The sequence below is a fragment of the Agelaius phoeniceus genome, chromosome 4 (genome assembly GCF_051311805.1).
Source record: "Agelaius phoeniceus isolate bAgePho1 chromosome 4, bAgePho1.hap1, whole genome shotgun sequence".
NCBI classification, from domain to species: Eukaryota; Metazoa; Chordata; class Aves; order Passeriformes; family Icteridae; genus Agelaius; species Agelaius phoeniceus.
In genome coordinates, this window is record NC_135268.1 from 59,086,268 (window position 1) to 59,107,858 (window position 21,591).

The window sequence follows — 21,591 nt, forward strand, 5'->3', positions numbered from 1 at the left end:
AGCCTATAATGTGTGTAAATATATGATGGGACAGAGTAAAGAATATAGAATCAGACTTTTCAGTGTTGTGGAGTGTAATGCAAGAGGCAGTGAGCACAAAGTGCAACACAGAAAATTCCATTTAAACACAACAAAAACTGTTTTCTTTCAAAGGTGGTCAAACACTTGCACAAGTTACCCAGAGAGGTTGTGAAGGCTTCATCTTTGGAGGCACTCAAAACCCAATTGGACACAGCCTTGACAAGTCACTGCAGATGCCCCTTCTCTGAATGGAGGGTGGGATGATTTCCAGAGGTGCTCTCCAAGTCCAGGTGCTATCCTGTGAAAGGGATCTTGGACTCTGCTGCTTGCTCTCTACATTCCCTGGTCTAGATTCTCTTAGCCTGAGGCTGAAATACTCGAGATGTGAGTGATAAAGGAATTTTGTACTGAGCAGTTCTTTAAAGACTGGTGGTCAGCTACCAGTGTAATAAGAAAAAGGCTGGGAGGAGATTTTCTTGTAGGGTGGCCTACAACAAATCCTAATTAAAAATTACTTTCATGCAGCTTTGTGCTGAGACATATAGGGGATTTTATAGTTCTTTTCTCAATTTTTTTACCAAAATGAATTCTAGTGCAATATTGTCTCCAGAGGAATAAAGGATTTAAGACTGAGTTGCAGATTATGTGTCTATTGAGAATAAGGGTCATAAGGTTCAGGGAGTAAAGCTGAGGTCTCATTGTCATAGTTTCTGTTACTTGCTCTTGACTCAAGTGTGTTTTAGAGGATTGAAGTGCTGGTTACACTCTTTCGAGAAAAGGAAATACACTGTCAAGTGAATCAAATTTTACACACAAATCCTCACCAGGGTAAAATGTTGTTAGAAAACACTGGAGAAAAGGCACAGTCAGATCTAACATAATGATTGAATTACACAGGCTAGAAGGAATTGGAAAGAAAAAATCTATACATTTGCAACTTTATAAGCTTTAATATTTTAGTTTATAGCCTTTAACTGTAGGCAATGTTGTTGATATAAAATAAATAAGATACTGCAAACAGATCCCATGAAAGTGAAATGGATCTAAACAAAACCATTGGGTTCTGGCTGTGGGAAGGATTCAATTCACTCAGTAACAATACTGAATCCATGTTACACTTCCCACTTTGTAATTTTGACACAAAATTGAGAACAAAGGCAAATTGGTTAGAAGCATTAGATTTCTACAATATCCAGAAAGTGCAGTGTAGATAATTAAAAATAAAAACATGAGTTTAAGTACACAGGAAGCATATATATGTAAGATGCTAATTTAACTCCTCAATAGGTGTGCTTTTGCAATATGGAGGTACTATTTCCACTCTCTTCCAAATTTCATGGTGTTTAAAATTGATAATGTGTGTAGATTATGCAGATGTTTTTGGAATGTGCAAATACAATGTAGCATATTACTAGTATAATACTATTAAAAGCACACTAGTGTACTCTAATACAGTATTATCTTTATTACTACTGTATAGATTTTACATCATACTTTTACTTAATATTTAATAAGTATAAATAACCAGAAATTTCTATTAGTGAAAATTAATCATACTTTCTAATTTTATTTTAAAAGTAATCTACATGATAGAAGCCCAGTCTCACACACTAGATAGGGATTAAAAAAGGACAGGTCTGTGTGTGCCAGATTTTGCCTTGGATACATGTGGGTGGTTTAATCAACATGGCCCACATGTCTCTGAGACAGAATTTGGACTTATTAGACTGCCTTTTCACTGCCTTCTGTGCAACACTATCAAATCTGACAGTAGCTTTTCCTAGGAATTGACAGATTTGTGTTGTTTGGGTCTGAATCCACTCAGCAGATAAGGTGTTACAGAGGTGGAGGAGCAGTCCCTTGAGCATCCTGCCTTGCAGCTCTTCCAGAGCTGCAGATTTGCTGTTGTCCAGCTTCAGAGAGGGATTCCTCCCTGCACATCCCAGCCAGATGCACTGTGTCTGGAAGAGAACACAGCTGATCTGCTCTTTCACTGGGACTATTTTGGGCAAACAGAAGTGTAGGCAGAGCAACAGCAGTGACACCACTCTGTAACTCTGTGAAGTTTTGCTCTGTGTGTACTGGTGCGTTTACTTCAGTTACATATGTTCAGAAACATATGTAAATGAACATGCCAAGCCCTGGCCCACACAGATGTTAATTGGCTGTGCCCACAGATGTCAATTAACAATTAACAGAAAGCTCATGCTCTCCTTTGCAGTGCCCAGAAAGGCTCATTTGCAATCAATGGGCTGTTGTCTCCTGGCTTCCCTAGTCCCTGCATCTGGCTGAGGAGAGTTAGTTACATCTCCATTTAATTACTGAGATCCAACTGTGATAATCTCTCAAGCAAGAGACTCTCATAGTCTGCCTAGAGCTTTATGGGACAGCTCAACATTTTGTGTTGGAAGCCAAAAAAACCCCACAGCCCCAACCAGCAGAGTTCCTCAAGCCCATCTATAGTGTGTTGATGAGATAATCAGCTGCAGGCTGCACCAGAGCTTCCAGAGCTCCTTTGAGCTATGGGCATAGGGTGGTTTTTTTCACTCTGTTGCTGATTCTGTGGAACTTTTAAGGGCTTTTTATCTTTTATATTTTTGGGGTTTATTTGTTTCTGTTTTATTACTTATTTTATGACCTAGCTTTAATTAAAGACAGAGGACTTGACAGGATTCAAGCTGCAAAAAACCAGCCTGAAAGCAATAAACCAAATATTTTTATTTCACTGATTAACACTTCCATTGTTCTTTGCTATACCAACTTGGCAGTTATTTTACATGGTATATATGCTAAATCCAAATGCCTGATCCTGAGAGCTTCTACTGTAAATGCAACACATGAGCAGGTCAGTGAGCAGGGAGGGGTTTGCGACCAAGCCCTGCTTCTGCAAAGAGGCCATGACCCCTCATTCTGTAGAGGGGGCACTGAGATTTTGACAGCCTATATTTGGCACACAAAGGGAGGAAATGTTCTACTATTCCTATCCCACAAATAATACCAGTTTCCTGTGAACTAGAAAAACATGTTTACTTTCTAATTTACTCAAATCTTCCTTGGGGGGAAAAAAAACCCAACCATTCAACAGTACCATCACCACCACGCTGTGTGGTGGTACCAAGATTATATTGTAAACTATTTTTTCAGCTGGCTTTCTACCCATAGCTCATCTGATGCTTGGAAAAACCCTGAACTTCACAAGTTATGGATAATCCCATCTGGAGATCATTGGGCTTTTTGGCTCAGTTTGGGATGGAATAATAATTCTAGAGTTAAACACATTCCTAACAGAACTAAGTGTTTTATGTTCAGGCAAAGATATCTAAAAGGGAAAATAAACTAAAGAAACAGAGTGAGAGAGGGACATCCTAATCATCACTGTTACATGGCCAGGCCAAAAAACAGGAGTGTGACCTCAGTGCATCCCTCCTTGAGAGGCAGGCCTTGGGCTGTTTAATATGTCAGATGGTTTCATTCTATTCTTTAGAATTCCCCATGGGTGATACTTGAAGAATTATATATAATATAACTGTTACTGACCTATAAAGCTTCTCACCTATGTTCATAGATTGAATTAATTGATTTCTGGACCACTCATATTTCGGGGGGGGGGGGGGGGGGGGGAGGTCACAAATCTATCTTACTTCAATTCTAAAATTGCTTTTTTGTCTCTGATTCATGGAAAAGTTACATGGAATCACATTTAGCCAAGCTGTCATGCTACAACATAAGCTAATGTTATGTCATGCCAGTGGATGACAGAATTCTTTATTGGTGCAAAATATTCATTTCTGATATGCCTTTCTTAGAGACATTTTCATGTAAAAAAACTATTTCTTGTTGCTAAATCCAGCTGATCTTTGTCACTTTGCCTTGCTATTTGGGCAACTGCTAGCAAAATCAAGCAAAGATTAAGTGGCAGTGCCCACTTCTCACAAGAAATCCTCCCTCAGCTGGGGAAGGATGCTGCCCAGGACAAAATGATGATTTAAAGCAGCATTCCAGTGATCTGGAATGAATGCCTGAATGCTGAGGAGCAGATGATTTTCCTTCTAGTATATACAGTACCTTGCAATGTGGAGTGTCACATTTCACACCATTAAATGCTCTTTTCTGGATAACAGGACATAAAAGCCTGTTATTATTTGTATAGATGAAGGTGTTTTTTCTGTGTTATGAAATTATTGCAAGTTTGTTTTAAAATGTTTAAAAATATGTATGCTTTGGAGTAGAGCTGCTCAGCTTTGTGGTAGGTGTATCCCTTTGTCCTCTTTGTAGAAATCTGACTGAATTTAACAGATTTCTAAATATTTCTGGGAAAAGAAAGGTGCCCATTCTCAGGTATTCAGTGGAAGCTTTACTAAAGCTTGGCAGCTACAATTTTCAAGGTCTCCCTTCCCAGGAACATAGCTCAGTGGGGCATCCACATGCCAACTACACAGAGTAACTTGATATTTTGCAGGTCGGGGCTATGTGGAATCACGGTCATTTCCATTACAAAATCCACAGAGCAGGCTCAGCCAGGTGCATGCAAGAGCAGGAAACACTTTCTCCTACACTGCTGGCAGATGTGCCTGGGATCCAGGTGGCCTTAAGGAGGAAGGAACTTGACCTGAATGTAGACGAAAGAGAAAAGGGAAGAGGACGAGGAGAAAATGGAGGGTAAAAATCAGGACCAGATGCTATTGATAGGATAGAGGAGAGAGAAGTAGTAACTGGGAGATGAAAGGAGAAGATGGAGGATGATTGAGTAAGGGAGGGTTGGGAGTCAATGAGAGAAATACAGGGAATGGGGATATGTTTGGTTGGGTGAGGGTACACAGAGGAAAGAGGTCCTCTTCACTGGTCTCTGGCTGATGAGAAACTGAAGGAAGCAAGGAAAGATGGGATTAATTTGGAGAAAGAATATGCTGTTGCAAGGAGATAGTGGAAAAAGTGCAGAGAGAGAATGGGGCACACAAAATCAAAATCCAGGAGAGCTTAGGCTGCTAAGGCAGGGAGGCTGGAAAAAGCAGCTGTGGAAGCCTGGATGGGTAGGAAGGGCACTGAAAAAGTGTGTGTGAAGCTGGTATTTTGGGCAGTGAGGAAGGAAAATGAGAAAACTGAGACTAAATAACTGGGCCTTCTTAATTAAGAAGAATAAAAAAATCATGTAGATTTAGGGTAGGTGTTGAGTTTCCTTGAGCCAAAGAAAAAGAGGCATCATTTGAGGGGGAGGAGAAGGCAAGGAGGTACTGGGAATTAAACAGTGAGCTTGGAAGATAAGCAACCAACCATAAGCTGAGAAAACAGGACTGGACCATGTGGATGGGTGAGGGAAAAAACTGGAGAAAGAATAAAGCCCTGACATTGAGAAGGGAAATGACAAGAACTTCTCCATACTCAAACTGCTTCTGCAAATGTTCAGTTCAGAGCTCCTTTAGCTAAGATCTATATGCTAGCTCTGAAGGCTCCATGTGATGCTCTAGGGAAGAGTGGTGTGGTAGGGAGGAGCCCTACAAAACCATGCACAGACACACATTCTTCAACATGGATTCTCTGGAGTAAAAGCGAAGCTCTAAAATATGAGGAATTCCAGTAAAGCGCATGAAGCTTCATTCAGCAATTGGATGTGCTATAGACTATACTTTCCATTGTATAGTCCCACTGTGAGTGGCACTGGGGAATTGCAAACCCAAGGCCAGGCTTGCTCTGTGCTCTGCAAAGGATGGCTGGATGCAAAGGATGGCAGAAGGATGGCTGGACCACATCCTGAAGTGGCCACAATTATCCAGTTGTTCTACAGTTCTGCCTTCACATTATTTGGGGTCCTCCTAGAAAGTATCCTGCTATCTCCAGCAGAAGATACGTGGTGTTGCTGAGATCTTGTTGACATGTACAGCAGCAGGCACAGGTGGAGTGTGTGCATCCACATGTGAGCATGTCCATCTACTCAAGTAGGGAGAGAAAAACACCATTGCCATGTTCCCATTCTTTTTCTCAGGAAAGGATTGTATGTATGCATGCAGCAGAGCAGGGAGTGCACACACAGATGTGTTTGCATGCTCATCTACACAACTATGTCTTGGAAGAGAAAAATTCAAGGAATAGTCCTTTGCATTAAAAAGTGTTTGGGATGATCTCTAGACTTCATAAGAGTTATTCCACAGCCCTTTCTTTTTCTTGGAAATTCAATTTCCTGCACAAAACCCCTTGTTACTGCTGTGGAGTTTCATGTTTATCCTAGAAATTAAATGATTTTTTTAAGCCATTGAGTACTTCAGGAAGAGAACCAAAACCTTGAACATGCTTCAGTCTTTGGTGGCAAAACTGAGGTCTGCTTATTAACACAGGTTTCCATTACTCTTTCTTCTGGAGCTGAATATTTAGCTATAAACATTTACACTGGATATTTGCATCAGTTATTTTCAGTTCTGCAGACTGACAGGGTCTGCACGTGCATCTGTCATGGAAAATGAGGTTCCATGGAGCACATCCTTGTCTGCACCTCTATTCATCTTCAGTTCTTTGGTCTCCCACTTTGTTCTCAACAGTAGCATATCCCTGTGGCAAGCATAGATAACACTTACAGGAAATAACTTTTATTAAAAATGCTTACTATTAATAAGAATAAATTATTTAATGTATTTCTAGCCTTTTTTAATGTGTTGTAGCTGTAAATACAGGGCAAAAAGCAACACCACATGACCATGCTGCTTTGGGAACAGTCTATAAACTGCAGTTTAATAGTTTCAAGATATTTATGCAGTGCATAAGTCACAGGAATAGAGGTTTATCACAATCAGTAGGAATGCTGGATTTTCATATCACCCATTTGCTGCTTAAGATGATTAGCAGGAAATTTAATTTGCACTAATTAGCCTTAGGGGAGCAAGAAATTAACTTGATGGGTAAATTTCACTTTTTACTGTATACCACACCAAGATGAAGAAATTTGAGTTGAACCATGAATTAAATCCTATGTTAATATGCTGGACTTCAGTTTTTCGAAATTAAATTAAAAGACTGTAAAAATTATTCTGTGCATGGTTACTGGGTGGGGTTATTTTAGGATCTGCAGTTGTACAACAGTCTTTCAGTATATCCACTGAATTGTCAGCTACTTCCAGAGAGTGTGGTGTATTTTTGTACATTAAACTACATTCATATGTGATCTTACAGCAAAAGCTTTTACAATTCCTAATTTTCTCTATTTGCATATTTTCATTACACAATATGCATTATGACTGCCTATTCAATATTTCACATTGCAATGCACAGAAAAAAAACAGTATTCACAGAACTGCTGTGAAAATTCCCTATTTTTTAATTTGCAACAACCATTTGCAAATGCATTTTTAGGTTCAGGAGCCTTTGTTCATATGCTGGCAAAATTTCTATGAAAATATTTTTTTAGAAATCACTCTCAAAAGTATATAGCAAATAAGGGAGGCATGAGTCACCACATAGTCCTAATAGAAAAATTAGAATTAGGAACTAATAAACTCTAATCTTGCCTGTGGATGGTGACTTTTCTACCTCATTCTTCCAAGAGACCATTTAGATTGCTTGGTTTTTCCCTGTAAAATGAAGGCAATTTTTATGTATCCACCACTCAAAATTACTGTGGATTGATTAATGCTTGCAAAGCAATGAGTCATTTGGTATGGAAGTATCCATCTATTATAAAGTGAAATGTTCTCTTATACCAGGCTTGTGGTTACATTCAAATTTATCTGTAAAGAAGGAGATGGAAAGCATCAGTTGCATATGAGATAATTGCCTTTGATGTCAGTGCTGCTGCTGGTTTGTGCATCTGAAGCACTCTCAGAAGCTCACTCTCACTACCACATTTTTGTAATTAGACCTTGCAAAACTTACCTAAAACTACTACTGAAGTGAGAGATGTGACTTCAGTGAGTTTTGCCTGACTAAATAATTTTGAATTGGGTACTTCAGTCCATAGTTAGGGGTTTAAGTGGTGCATGTAAGGGAGTCCAGGTGTCTGCTCAGACTTTCTGACATAAAGCCTATGACATAAATACTGGTCTAAAGAGAGATCTCAGATAGATCTATGGGTAGTCATGTATTGTATAACATTCTAGTTTTCCATTCTCAGTCCTCCTCCATTCCCAAGTGCTCTGATTTCTCAGTAGCAGCCCTCCTGTTGGATCCAGAGTGCATGTGCATGTGTGTGTGTGCACGTGTATGGGTGGGTATATATAAATATACACATGCCCACACACAAAAAACCATATATGTGTACACAATCTCCTTATATAAAAGTGCTTTACTTTTTTGGGTGTAGAAGTATATTTCTGTCAATACTCACCACTTGTATTTGTACACTTATGGGTAATATTCAGCTTTCAGTAGTAATTGACATCATGTGGGGTTTTGTGTAATAATTACTTTGGGACAAAAAAACCTTGCAGATGGTTTCAAGAGTGACTCAACTTGCCATCAATGTAAAAAAATTAAATATGATGAGCCCACTCCCTCTGAATGGAGTCAGCCATTTTCATTGATTTCAGTGGGAGCAGGCACAACTTTTTGTCTATACAAAAGGGAGAGAACACGTATTATATTAATTAAATGAAAGTTTGATTTCATTGCACTTAAAATTATTCATGTGCTGTTAGCAAATGGTTTAAGATTTTGTAACCTAGAGCATTTGCTGAATTCTGCTTTGTATTTTCCTCACAGCAATTGGAAGAACGCTCATTCCTCGTTATTTTAGCACTGTCTTTGAAGGAGGTGTAACAGACCTGTATTACATTCTCAAGCACTCAAAAGAGTCATACCACAACTCATCCATCACAGTGGACTGTGATCAATGCACCATGGTCACTCAGCATGGAAAACCCATGTTTACCAAGGTAATAGGGAAGACTCAATAAAGCATGCTGTTGGTTTTTGGTTTTCTTTTTCTTTTACAGTGTGTATAAGGGTGAAGAATATTGGCTGTTGAATTTTTCTGGTAGCCTGAGATTATTTCTAATACTGAAAACCCTTGGAGCCATTTAATTACTGTTTTCTATATTCATTATGTGACTGGAAGATTCTGTGGGTATCTCCTGTAATTCTCCCAGAAAGATTGCAAGAGGAGTACATAATGCCAGGTTGCCAGAACTATCAGTTTTATGTGAATTAAATTCAGCCTGCCCATCTCCCTTTCTCTGGCTTTGATTTTAAAGCAACAATGAGATTTCACATTGCTGGTACCTACCATTTGGGATGGTATGCATTACATTTGATACTTACCTAGTACAAGGACTATAAATCTCTAGGAAAATACTGATTTAATGCAGTAGGATGCCAGTCCAAAAGGAGTCAATTGAAGCATGCTCTGGATAAAACAGTTAGTGAATATTCAATATTTGTAATTGATAGGGAATTATCTTCATGCATAGGGCACATCCAGTCCTGTAATTAAAATGGGTGCCCTATATGTGTATAAAAAAGCAGTACCAAAAGGGTGAAAAATAAAAATTAAAACATAATTTTTCTTATATTAAAAAAATCAGTAAACTTGTTTCAAAGTTACATTTTAATACATTAACAGTAAATAATGATAATAGGAAGTACTGATTTCCCATCTTGTACCTGTTCACCTTTAACATTTTCATAAAGAAAAGAACAAAGGAAGGAGGGCCAGCAGGAGAAAGTAGCTAATGTGTGTTGCCCTTGAATTGCAGGACCGTGGAAGTTTTAATTTTAAGTCCCTGGCTATTGACAGCATCATGACAGGGTTACATGGCTTTTGCTGTTTTAACATGTATGGGAGTCCCATCCCTCTGCAGGTCCTGCTCTGCCATCTGCCCTGGGTGGGGCTGAGAGGGACGAGAAGCTGCTGCTGTGTGGTGCATGGTGAGCCAGGAGAAGAGAGCCCATCCAGCCCCTGTGGCTCACACACACACAGACAGACAAAGAGACCAGACTGGCACCTCTTTGCTACCTCACTGCTCATGAGGAGCTGTGAGTCCTGGCCAGGTGCAGGAGATGTGCCAAAGTTCCACAGTAGCTGCTTCATTGCTGAGCTCCCTACAGCGATTTCTCTGTCCTTCCCCTTTGTGTTGGCTTTAATGCAATAGCAAATAAAAGGGAGTTGATGTGGGGTTTTTTTTTAACCAGTAAATACATGATGCTTTTCTCAGTTCAATTATATTTTTTTACTTATCATGGCAGGACATGACATTATTATTTTGGAAAGGAGGTTTGCAGTATGGACTGGGCTGGGTGCCCCCTCGTGTCAAGGGGCCACGGTTGCCTCCCATGGCACTGTCCTACTGTGTACAGTGGGTCCCTGTCTGCTGCAGCCCTGGCAGTGCACAGCTTGCCTCAGCCTTCACACTTCTCTGGCAGATTCCAATATAAACCTGTGCTCTGGTAGAAAAGTTCAGGTGGGGATTTGATTTGGATTCTAGGAGAAAAATTAGGAAGTTTAATGACTGCGTGTTTAAAATACAACTTTTTAGTAAGAGCAAATCTGAAATAAAGCACAGTAGTTGATGGAATAGGGGAGAAGAAATAATACTCTCTCAGAAATAAGTTAAAGCTGAATGTTGTCTCAGCTGTGCTTATTTAACTTCTAGCAGAGATACCAAGGGCACAGATCTTGGACCCAAAGGTAAATTCCTACTCTCACAGCATCAGTGATGGAACAAAGCAGACATCCCATAATGAGCACCGCTGCAATGGGCTGTGTAGCTCCTTGGATCATATCTGAATTTGACCCTCTGAAACTATCCTGGGGCTTGAGGAGTTAATGCAAAAATACAAGCTGTTTCAGTTTCACAAGCAAATTCTATGCTGCAAATTCACTAACTTCTAATACAACAGACTAAACCACTTTTCATTATGTATTGAATCAAGAATCCACAGAATCAAGAATCAAATGTATTTTATTCATTTGAACATTTTGCTAGTTAGAGCAACTCACTGCATACAGCAGTATTAGATGAATATATAAAATGGCATTTCCAATTCTTTTGTAACAAATATGGCCAGAACATGCCTAGCAGTAAGAATATGAATAGTCCAGCTTGTCTTTTGAGGCTAAAAGGTCCTTGTAAAATGTCACACGCTTAAAAATTGTTTTATCAAGATGTAAATAAATAGTATAAAGAATTTATAATAGTTCAATGACATAAATAAAATGTTGTAAAATACTGAAGCCAAGACCACTATGCTTTTTTACCTGGGAGATGCTCCACTTTTTTCTTCAGGCAGAAGAAAGTTTTAGGAGTCCTCCTAAGTCCCTTTCTTCACTGTGTTTACTCCAACTCTGGCACTCCCACTTTATGTGTAGGCAAATTGTTTTTCTACAGTGATCAATGATTATGTTTCCCAGTGGTGTGGTCGGGGTGGGCATTGCCCTCACCACTAAAGCAGTGAGTGCCCCAAGGGCTCCCTACTCACGGCCTTCTCCCAGGAGTGTGGCCATCAGCTGGATTTTATTGGTGAAGCCCTTAAAATCAGTGAATCTAATCCCTACTAATAATATCAGGCATTGCCAAGATTTGTATAAACCTTAGGTTTCTTTTAAAGCAACAACTCATGCTTGAGAAGTGGTAGTTAATAAAGGGGGAACACTTTTAAATGTTCCCCCTGTGCCACGTGTTTGGAGAATGAGACTGTGAGCAAGAAGGCATAGGACCAAAGCTGGTTTTCATAGGCACAAGCAGTTGAAATTCCTACAATTAATAAGTGCAGTGAAGGGGTTAAAAAGCTATTGGTTAGTTTGAGAAATGTTCTTTTTTAGTTTTTTCCTGGCCTAGTCTAGAGCAACCACGTGATGCACTGAATGCCTGCCAGCCTCTTTCTTGTTGATCCTCCGGAGACCATCTGTGCTGGGGGCATTGATTAGAGTGTGTCTGCTGGGATTACATCTTTTCTGTTGCCATGCCAACTAATCAGCTGATTTTGGTTACCACAGAAACAAAATGTCAGAGCTCACAGTACGGTAACATGAATTCAGCACAACAGAAAATGTTTTCTTAATTGGAGACCCTTTTGATTTTTTGGATTCTATGTAAAAGGCAGCTTTCAGGAAAAAAAATAACCCTTTTAAAATAAGAACTGTGCCAATTTTATTGATTAAAAGCAATGTGTAAAATTCTACTTTACATGAGGAAATTAAATTTCTTTATAAGATGCATAAATTTTTACCACTGTAATATGAAGAATGTGTTTTTCTATTAAAATTTGTTAATGCTAGTGCCTAAAATCTGCTAAGAGCTTTGGTGGTGTGAGCTTAACAAAAGAAACATTTGAGAAACCACTGGTATTATTATGAAAAAAATTGTTTTAAACCTGAAATATTTTCACATTAACTGATCAGTTACCAGGATCTTTGGCCTCAACACAGCACCATTAATACAAAATATTTTCCTACTAATATTTTCCACTTATGTGTGTGCATGTGTATTGTGTAATTTCTCATCATAGTGCAGGTGATGTGAAAATCAAAGGTGAAACATAAAGCACATTAAATATCTGAAGGCATCACTTAAGGTGTGTTGAAAAGAGCAGATGAGAACCTGTTGCAAGATTCTCCTTCACAGGTCTATAGGAATTTGTCCATATAGTATGCCTGTTAAAATTACCTGTGTGTTTTAGCAGAAACAATAAGGAGGAAAAATTGTAAGGACATTAAGTGGACTGTTAACAAGAAAAGACACACATTGGCCAAGTGAGAGCTGGCCAAGTCTGAGTTGGAGCTTTTAAAAAGGCTCAACAGACTCAACTGAATCTGTGATGGTTATTTTTCAATCAAATACTGTATTAAAATTAAGGTTTCAGAAGCCCTCTCATTTGAAAGCCATTACACCCTGTTTCCACAATATCTCTGTACCCTGCACTTGCAAGTTTACTAGAAGAGGGATTGTAAGCCTAAATCTACAATTAAAAAAAATCAACAGAAGTAGTTAATTTTCAAATCAGACATATTTTTCAATACTCCACAGTATCCTCAATCAAGATTCTGTGTTGGGCTTGTATTTTTCACCTTAAAGAAGACCAGAACCATGTACATTTTCCACAAAAAAATTGTGGAGAGTTGTTTAAAAGTTCCCAGTAATTTATTTTACTTTTCATTTATAGGTAGTACCCACTTGCTACATTTATTCCTCCTATATTTTCTGTCCCTTTTTAGACAAGATTCCTCACAAAGCTGTGTGAGCCACTTTCTGTGGAAGTAGCTCCATTTTCTGGCTCTCCTCTGCTCCCCTCACTCTCAAACCTGTGAGCAATGCAGCTCATAGGTCCCCATGGCAGGCACCCACCTGGCTTTCCTTGGAAGGGGGGGTTAGTAAAATTAGATGAGAGGAAAAAAAAAAAAACCACAATAAAAACCCCCCAAACAAAACAACAAAACAACAAAACAAAAAAACAACAACAACAACAACAAAAACAACAAAAAAACACACCATAAAAAACAAACTGAACAGAAGAAAATGCTTGGAAAATAAAAAAAATCATTTAAAAAGTTATGAAAAATGATGAAAAAAACCCAGGTTTGGCAACAGGCATTTAGGGCACTGCCTACTCCAACTGGACATGAGAGAAAGGTTTACATACCAAGCTGTAGTAAGTCTAAAACAGGTTGGGAATGACTGGTTCAGCAACTTGCCATCAAGTGCACTCACTTGCACCACAGTCACCTCCACTGCAAGGTTCAGTCATTAATTAGCAGTAGCAAACCATGAGGAAAAGAGAATTGATGCAATAAATAAGATTTAGCGCACAATATTCTATGTTTGTAAAATGCTATAAAATCTATAGCATTATAAGTTACTGTCTCTGAGGTAAGGCCTATGAAGTAATTTTCCCACATTCATTTTTTCTCCCCGAGAGGATGAAAAACAATTAATCTAGCAGAGATGAACAATAGAATACTGCTCTGATATTTTTGAATGTTGTTTAATCGATGATACAATACCAATGAAAACAAAATTCCTGAGAATTTATTTCATGCATTTCATGTATTCCAGGTATGCACAGAAGGACGTCTTATCTTGGAGTTTACTTTTGATGACCTTATGAGAATAAAAACATGGCACTTTACTATTAGACAATACAGAGAATTAGTCCCACGCAGCATTCTAGCCATGCATGTAAGTAATCCTTTATTCATTTGACCTAATGCAAAGAGATGAGATTAGGTTTATGAAGAACTCTGGCAAATTTCACACCCAAGGCAATTAACTATAAATATTTTGGTCTGCCTGCAACTACATCTATTCACAAGTTCTTCCTCCCTTGTTTTTCAGTGCTCTATTATTGCCACTGTTGCTATGTTTTCATTCTATTTTAGCACGTAATTTTCTTTTTAATCTCACTTGGTGGTTTGTATGATTTGGGTCCAAAATCTCTTCCTATTGACCTGAACTATACCAAAATCTGTGAATTTTCATTGTTGTAGGTACCAATGATAGATTTGAAATGAAGCAAAGTGATGTTACCCTCGCAAAGACAGAAGTTAAGAAATTGCCATATATTTACTTAGAAACCTTTAGATTTTAATTTTAATGCAGAGCTTTTTGTTTCACATTTCACAACTTTCTTTTGTTATTGGATGAAAACACACACAATGAAACATTAAAGTATTAAACATTCTACAAGTTAAAGTCAAAATATAATAAGGTAAATTGTAGAGAAACAAAGAACCTACTTTATTGACACTTTCATTTCTTCACCGTAGACCCACTCCTGCTAGTAGCGCCCTGATATACAAAATCAATTGCAGTACTGTGGTTTTATAAAGGGTAAGAACACAGACACACAGATTTTCCTATATTTTGACATCAAGTTACTTAGATATCCCCAGATAAAAATATATTAATAGTGAGGAATTGTATACAGCTTAAACTGGACTTTTTTCAAAGTGCTATTACAAGCCTGAAGAAAACACCTCTGAAAACCCACCCAGGATTATCTGCTCTTTTAGGGAACTGATCAACTGAGCTCTTCAACAGTATCCCATTAAGGGATGATGGGGATGGCCATGATTGACATTATGGATTTAGGGGGCTGCTAAATTCAGAGTGGAAGCAGGTTCGACAGCAACCAGCAGGTATTTTAGTAATGAGATTGATCTCATTTTAAAGAGGAGGCTGGTCTCACAGGTAAAGCTCCTGGCTAGGGTCAGGGAAGGACTATACTTGTATTTTTCCCCATTTAATTCTGGGAAAATAACTTAGATCAGAAGGGTTCTCCACACTGTGCTTAATGTCACATATTTGATGAGGTCTTTCTGCTGTAGTTTCTTACCCACAAAAGGAAAATGATATGTTCTTTATTCCTGCCTTTTTCTGTCTAGTCCCCTGGGACTCACAGCCCACAAATAGAAGGCTCAAAGTGTACTGCAGTCCCTCAGGAAGCTCTTTGGTCACTTGCATGACCAGACCTCTTAGGTCTACCTTTTGAATGGGTGGTCAGGGATCAAAGGAGCATATTGGAAAACAGTCTTTAGTCTGCTCCAATATCATAATGCTTTGCATTTTCCCTTGCATATGGAACTCTAGCTTATTACATAAATTTAGCATCAGTGTGTAATTTTTCCATAGCAGTGGCACTGCTTTTAAGGGGACCCTCCCTGCATTCCACTAAGCACATAGAAAAAATACCCCAATGAAAAGCAAAGTGAAAATTCTTTTTTCCTTTGTTGTTTAGGCACAAGACCCTCAGGTGCTGGAGCAGCTGTCCAAAAACATCACTCGAATGGGTCTGACAAACTTCACCCTCAACTACCTCAGGGTAAGCATACCATAGCTGTATTTTTGTGAGCATTTTTTAAAAGGTACTGCTGGCTTTGAGGCAAGATAATGGCAGCAGAGCCTGTGTTGAGCAGGTAAGAAATTGACCTAACCCTTAATGAGGGTGGAGGAAAAACAAAGACACTGCAGTGGAGATGTAGCTGATAACAATAGGCTATTAAAAAGGCTAAGAATTTTATCATTCACTGCAAGGCTTGTGTGAGTAGCCCCTCTTTTTAACAGTCTTTCTTCTCAGTTTTGAGCAATGCCTTTATTTTATTGTAAGCAAGGAATTCCCAGTATTTTTCCTCTCTGTTTCACTGTGCCTGAGAAAATGGCAGCTAATTCTTATTAAAAGCTGCCGGTCTCCTCCAGATTTTCAACCTTGTCACCTCTCCCAGGCAGAGGCAGGGCTGAGGGAAGGTTCAGCTCCAGCTCTGTTTGCAGCAGCCCCTCAAAGCAGTCCTCACTTCACATGCCTCTGGGAGCCTGAGCTTCCTCCTTAGCCTTGCCCTGAATCGAGTGTGGTTTTTACGATTAAATAATGCATTTGTTCCCATTGCTTTTTGACCCTTAAAGTGCATTCAAAGTTTAGATGTTTATTTTTATTTTTGAAAGTGTTCCCTGGTGTGGGCTTACAATACATACACAGAAATACAGATTTGTAGAGTTCATATTTCAAGCTTAAAATTCAGATTTTTCCTATTTCTAGATGAGCCATCGTGGATAAAATGAGGCAAATTGCACAATGATACATCAAGACAACTTGGCCAGGACTATCTGGTTTTATTCTTTTTAATTTTATGAGTAATTGTTCAACATACTTTTTTTAACTAACACAAACACTAGAAAATGCACTGTTGCATGATTTTGAATAAGGACCAGAAACTAAGCAAAAAATAAAAAAGTTTCAGCCTAATGTAGAGCTGTACCTAAGTGTGCAATTTAGCTGTACTTCATTCAGTTCTATGAACCTTGTAATGCCTTCCCTATGGATGGATGGAGTCCTGTCCCCAGAGTGTTTTGCACTCCAGGGAGAGTGTGCAGAACCGAAATGCTGGTGAGATGTGTCTCACTGTGTCCCCACAGGTTATTGATAGCCTGTAGTTGTACTTACTCTCCCAACAGCATAAGCCATTGCTGATTGTTGGTTATGTGGTCTTAATGTAAAAATTACTGTTCAAATTACAGCCTGAATGGTGCAGGGCAGGTCTGGTTGTTTGTAAATGAAAGAAGAATATGGCATAAAACCTCAGAGGAATAATACATTGCATAAGGATTTTTCCATGTGTAAATGTAAGATTAACATGTCCATGTAATGCACATTGTATTCTCCTGGTTAGTTTAGTTTGTGATTTGGTACAGAGAGAAGCTCTTGTGCTCTGGCAGCCCTACAGCCACGCTGTCAGTGTTTTGTGGTAGGGCATCCTCGAGAAAATCCCACTGGGGATTCCTCCTCAGTCATGGCAGGTTTTGCATTACACGCTGTGGCAACCTGGGCAGAAAGTGGCTGACTTTTCATGGGGATTTCCGTGGTTTCTTGGCAAACTGTGCAGTGGCACCAGGCATTGACCACATCTGGGGTGTTTGCTCCCCTGGGTGTGACAGGACATGCTGTCACACACCTGGGCTGTCACACTCCTGGGCTGTCACACTCCTGGCCTGTCACACACCTGGGCTGTCACACTCCTGGCCTGTCACACACCTGGCCTGTCACACTCCTGGCCTGTCACACTCCTGGCCTGTCACACACCTGTGCTCTCACACACCTGGGCTGTCACACTCCTGTGCTCTCACACTCCTGGCCTGTCACACACCTGTGCTCTCACACACCTGGGCTGTCACACACCTGTGCTCTCACACTCCTGTGCTCTCACACACCTGGGCTCTCACACTCCTGGGCTGGCCCCCAGCAGCCTCCGGGAGGCTCCAGGGCCAGGCGGGACTCGCGGCATCGCCTCTGTCGCTGACCCCTCTGCATTGTCTGTGTGACTGCTCAATGTGACGATGCAAATGACAAAGGCAGGGCTCTGGTTAGGAGGCAGCTGCCATCAGGTACCCATGCTGCTCCCTCTGTTAGCATCAAAAAAAAAAAAAAGGCAAGAAAGGAAGAGGGAGAGGGAGGAAAAAAAACCTCAGAAAAAGAAAAAGTGGGATCAAGATAAGCACTAGGGAGATGAGCAGTGAAGTGGGAGGGGATGAAAAGATAAAGTCTTACTTTTTTTCTTCTTCCAGACCAGTTTTGTTAGCTTAACAGACGACATTAGGTCTCTGGGTGCAAAGCTTCCTCTGGCTCCTGCTGTGGTGATTCCAAGAGGAAAAATCTTTTTTTCTCAAGCCAATCTTTACACATCTCTTTTTCTTGTGGTGAGGGATTGATCATTCTGCCCTTTTTACCAGATGTTTGGCTCATCATGGCAGCGTATATTACATGGTGTATTTCCATTTTGATTTGCTTCTTTTCCAGTTCCTTTCCTCTGTTAATTTTAACATGAAAATGTTTTCTGAGCTCATGCACTAAAAATCATGTACTAAAATAATGTGGTAAATGTACTTAGATTTAAGGTGTTCTGTTTTGTGTGTTTTTAAGTCAGCATTTTATATTTTATTCAGTCTTCCCAGTGTTTAGTAATTAGCACTGTTGCATGATTTTGAATAAGGACCAGAAACTAAGCAAAAAAATTATTTTCTTTTTTTTTTCTGCTGCACACAGCAAAGGCTTGTGATACTCATAAGCAAAAACTTCAGTGATGGGCGGAATTAATCATTTTTATTCTCCAGCGTGCACACAGCAGCAAGCTGTGCTGCAGTTTCTTTAAAGGCAGAATTTAAACCTGGATTTCAGATGGTTGTGATATAAAGGCATAGCCTGTGTTTTTGGGCTCTAGATATCACAGAATGCTAAATCATTGCTAGTTGGGATAATTGCAGTTGCTGGCATGTAAACCTCCATTCCTGAGTGCCACATGCTTGTAGAGCCACAGCTTTGGATGTGTGCCCAGGTTTGTCTTCATTCACTGCAAGTAAAACTGTCCAGCATAGAGGAACATTGATTTTTTAAATCATATATAATACAAATTTAAAATATATCTTCTTGGAACCTGGAAATGAAATGTTTTGTCCTATGTCAATTGCCAAATGGGCTTTCTCTCTGTTTTCTCTGGCTCTGTATAAAACCATAGGCTTACTTTCTTTCTAGTTACGAGTTTGTTTTGTTCCAGCATAATTGATTACCTCATCAGTGGGGTCAGCGTACTTTGCTGTAGCTGCTGACTAGAAGTTGAATAGGCTGTCTCAAAAATAATAAGCAAAACCTTGTAGGTTTTAAATTAATATCAGGCTTTTTAAAATGTAATTTCTTATCAAGTCATCAAGAAGTAGATATTACGAACTATCAGATAATAAGGCCAAGACCTAGTCTCAGTCAGTACGAGTCCAGGAACAAACAGGAATCCTGTAAAGAATTTGGAGGTGAAGATAACATTGAGAAGAACAGTTTCCACCAAGCTACAATAATTTAGTCCCCACAGTACCTTATTTTTTTTTACTAATTTTTTAGTAGCTGAGCTATTTTATCTGTATCTTCAATGCATAGTGGATTTGAATGTACTCTAAAAACAATAGCTCTATACTAGCAGCATTATTGAAAATTTGGAACTCAGCTATTTCTTGTTGCCATCTATAAAATGATTCATTCTCTTAAAGTCTCTGATATTATTACAAAGTCAGCCCCAGCCCCTACTGTCAATTAAGCAGGACTACCTGGCCTAAGCCTTGGAAGATAATTGTATCTTGCCCAGCTGGTTTTCAAAATTTGCCTCTGCTTTCTTGTGCTGGCTGGGCTGGAGTGATTTCTCAGAGCTCTTCCCCAGATGTGGATGCTGCATCCTCCCCACACTGTGGCCTGCTCTGGTGGCCAGTTTATTGATGTTAATGGAGCTAAATCTGCACCTGCCCCTTGCAAAGTCAGAGTCGGCGTGGCAGAGCGCTCCCACTCTGTGTCAGGAGAGGAGCCTGGGCAGGGGAAGGCACACTCCCATTGCCCCTCACATCCTGTATGGCTCCATTCTCCAGGGCTTGCTTATCTGAGCTACAAATTGTCCAATTTGTTTGTTCTCCATATAAGACAATAACGAGGTGTTACTATTGCTACACAGAGGACAATATTTTCTAAGTCCTCTCTTTCACTAATTTAGTTCCTCGCTAGACATTTTTGGATTTCTGCTGCTGGGAGGATAATGTAAATTCTTTAATGGGACACAATTTTCTAAAGGCACTACTTACACTGTAATCAAAAGCTGTTTGTATGTATACCCATCGTGTACACAAAATTTTCTTTTCCACATGCAAAATAGACACACATGCAACACTTTCCTTTAAATGTGCAGGGAAATTTGATTTTCTAAATATGGTTTCAAGCACGGGAAAGATAAGAGCTGAAATCATTTTGGAGCTGTTTTGCTCCTAATCCATAACAGTTTGTGGCAGCTATCTGGCCAATATTTTATGGCTGTTGGTGTATCTTCAGTGGAGAAGGAGAAAGTTTACATGCATACATGTTCAGGATGCAAGGTCAGGTGCTTGAGGGAGAATAAATACTGTCACATGAGACTATAAGTATAGCATATGAGCATATGCTATGAACAGCATATGAACATGTGAACTCATTTCCCTTTGTGGGTTATGTTGTGGCATCATCAAATGGCATCATCAGGCAATGCATGGGCTAACCAGCCCTCACTCAATAGCAAGTGCTCCAGTGCTACTCATTTTCTTGCAGGGTCTTCCCCAGTATCATTCTGCTGTGGAAGTGGTGGAGTCACAATTCCTGGAGGTATTTAAAAGACCTGTGGAGGTGGCACTTAGGGACATGGCTTAGTGGTGGCCTTGCAGTGCTGGGTTAGTGGCTGGACTCAATGATCTTAGAAGTGTTTCCCAACCTAAACAACTCTCTGATTTCATCTGAGCTGCAGACCTTAATGGCTGCATGGCTTCTACCAGCTAAGCAGGCATTGTCTGCATTCCAGTGTGCACAAGTGGCATTAGGGCACATGGATGAGCACTGGGGCAGTCTGAGGGGACAGCTGAAGGGAAGTGCCCTTTCTGAGAAAGCAAGGGCCTGATGTTGCACAACACTTGGGATTTCATCTTGCCCCATATACTAACAACAAAACCATTGCTGTTGGATGCAGTCTGTTGTCTAAGGCTGGCTATGTATGTGAAAGAGTAGATGGTGTTTCTGGAAGCACACTAGTGAAGATTCTTTTTCCATGGCTGAGTATCACAGTGAAGCTTGGGAACAAGGGCAGTTTGGTAAAGCAGCCCTGGGCTACTCTAAAGCCTACCCTTTCTTGTTCTGCAGTCCCTGCTTCTGCCATGTTTCCATGTCTTCAGTAGCTACAAGTGAAGCCCTACACAAAGGAATTTTATTTGTTTGTGCTGCGCGCTGAATGGGGGGTGCTAGGGAAACAGGATGGGTTCAGGTGCTGTACCCTACTGTGCTGTAGATGGAGAAAGCAGACTACAATATTTTGTAGTCTTAATTCTTGTAAAAAATGGAATTTTTCAATCTAAAGCAATTGATCTTGGGGTAGCTCTCCACAGGAAAATACAGCCAAACCCAGAGGATTGTCACAGAAGGATTCAGATTACTGTAGCTGGCTATCCATAATCTATCTGTGCCAACTATAATTAGCTGATTCTGCCAAGGTTTTCTGGTAATGCAATTTCTTAGCATTTATTTTAGTAATGATCACAGTAGTTTCTGTTCCTCTCTTTTATGCATCTAATGCTTTAGGGATAGTGTTATATGTTACTTTCAGAATAATAAATGAGA

The 21,591-nt window shown here is 39.7% G+C and overlaps 1 protein-coding gene across 10 annotated transcripts in view; it reads left to right on the forward strand.

Moving 5' to 3' along the window:
• Positions 1-21,591, forward strand: part of LDB2 (LIM domain binding 2) — a 365,987-nt gene that overhangs the window by 303,845 nt on the left and 40,551 nt on the right. For all 10 annotated transcript variants that reach the window (XM_077177685.1, XM_054633750.2, XM_054633752.2 and 7 more), the window contains 3 exons: positions 8,704-8,876; positions 13,992-14,114; positions 15,673-15,756. In XM_077177685.1, coding sequence (XP_077033800.1) covers positions 8,704-8,876; positions 13,992-14,114; positions 15,673-15,756 — 380 coding nt within the window. The remainder of the gene's footprint in view (positions 1-8,703; positions 8,877-13,991; positions 14,115-15,672; positions 15,757-21,591) is intronic.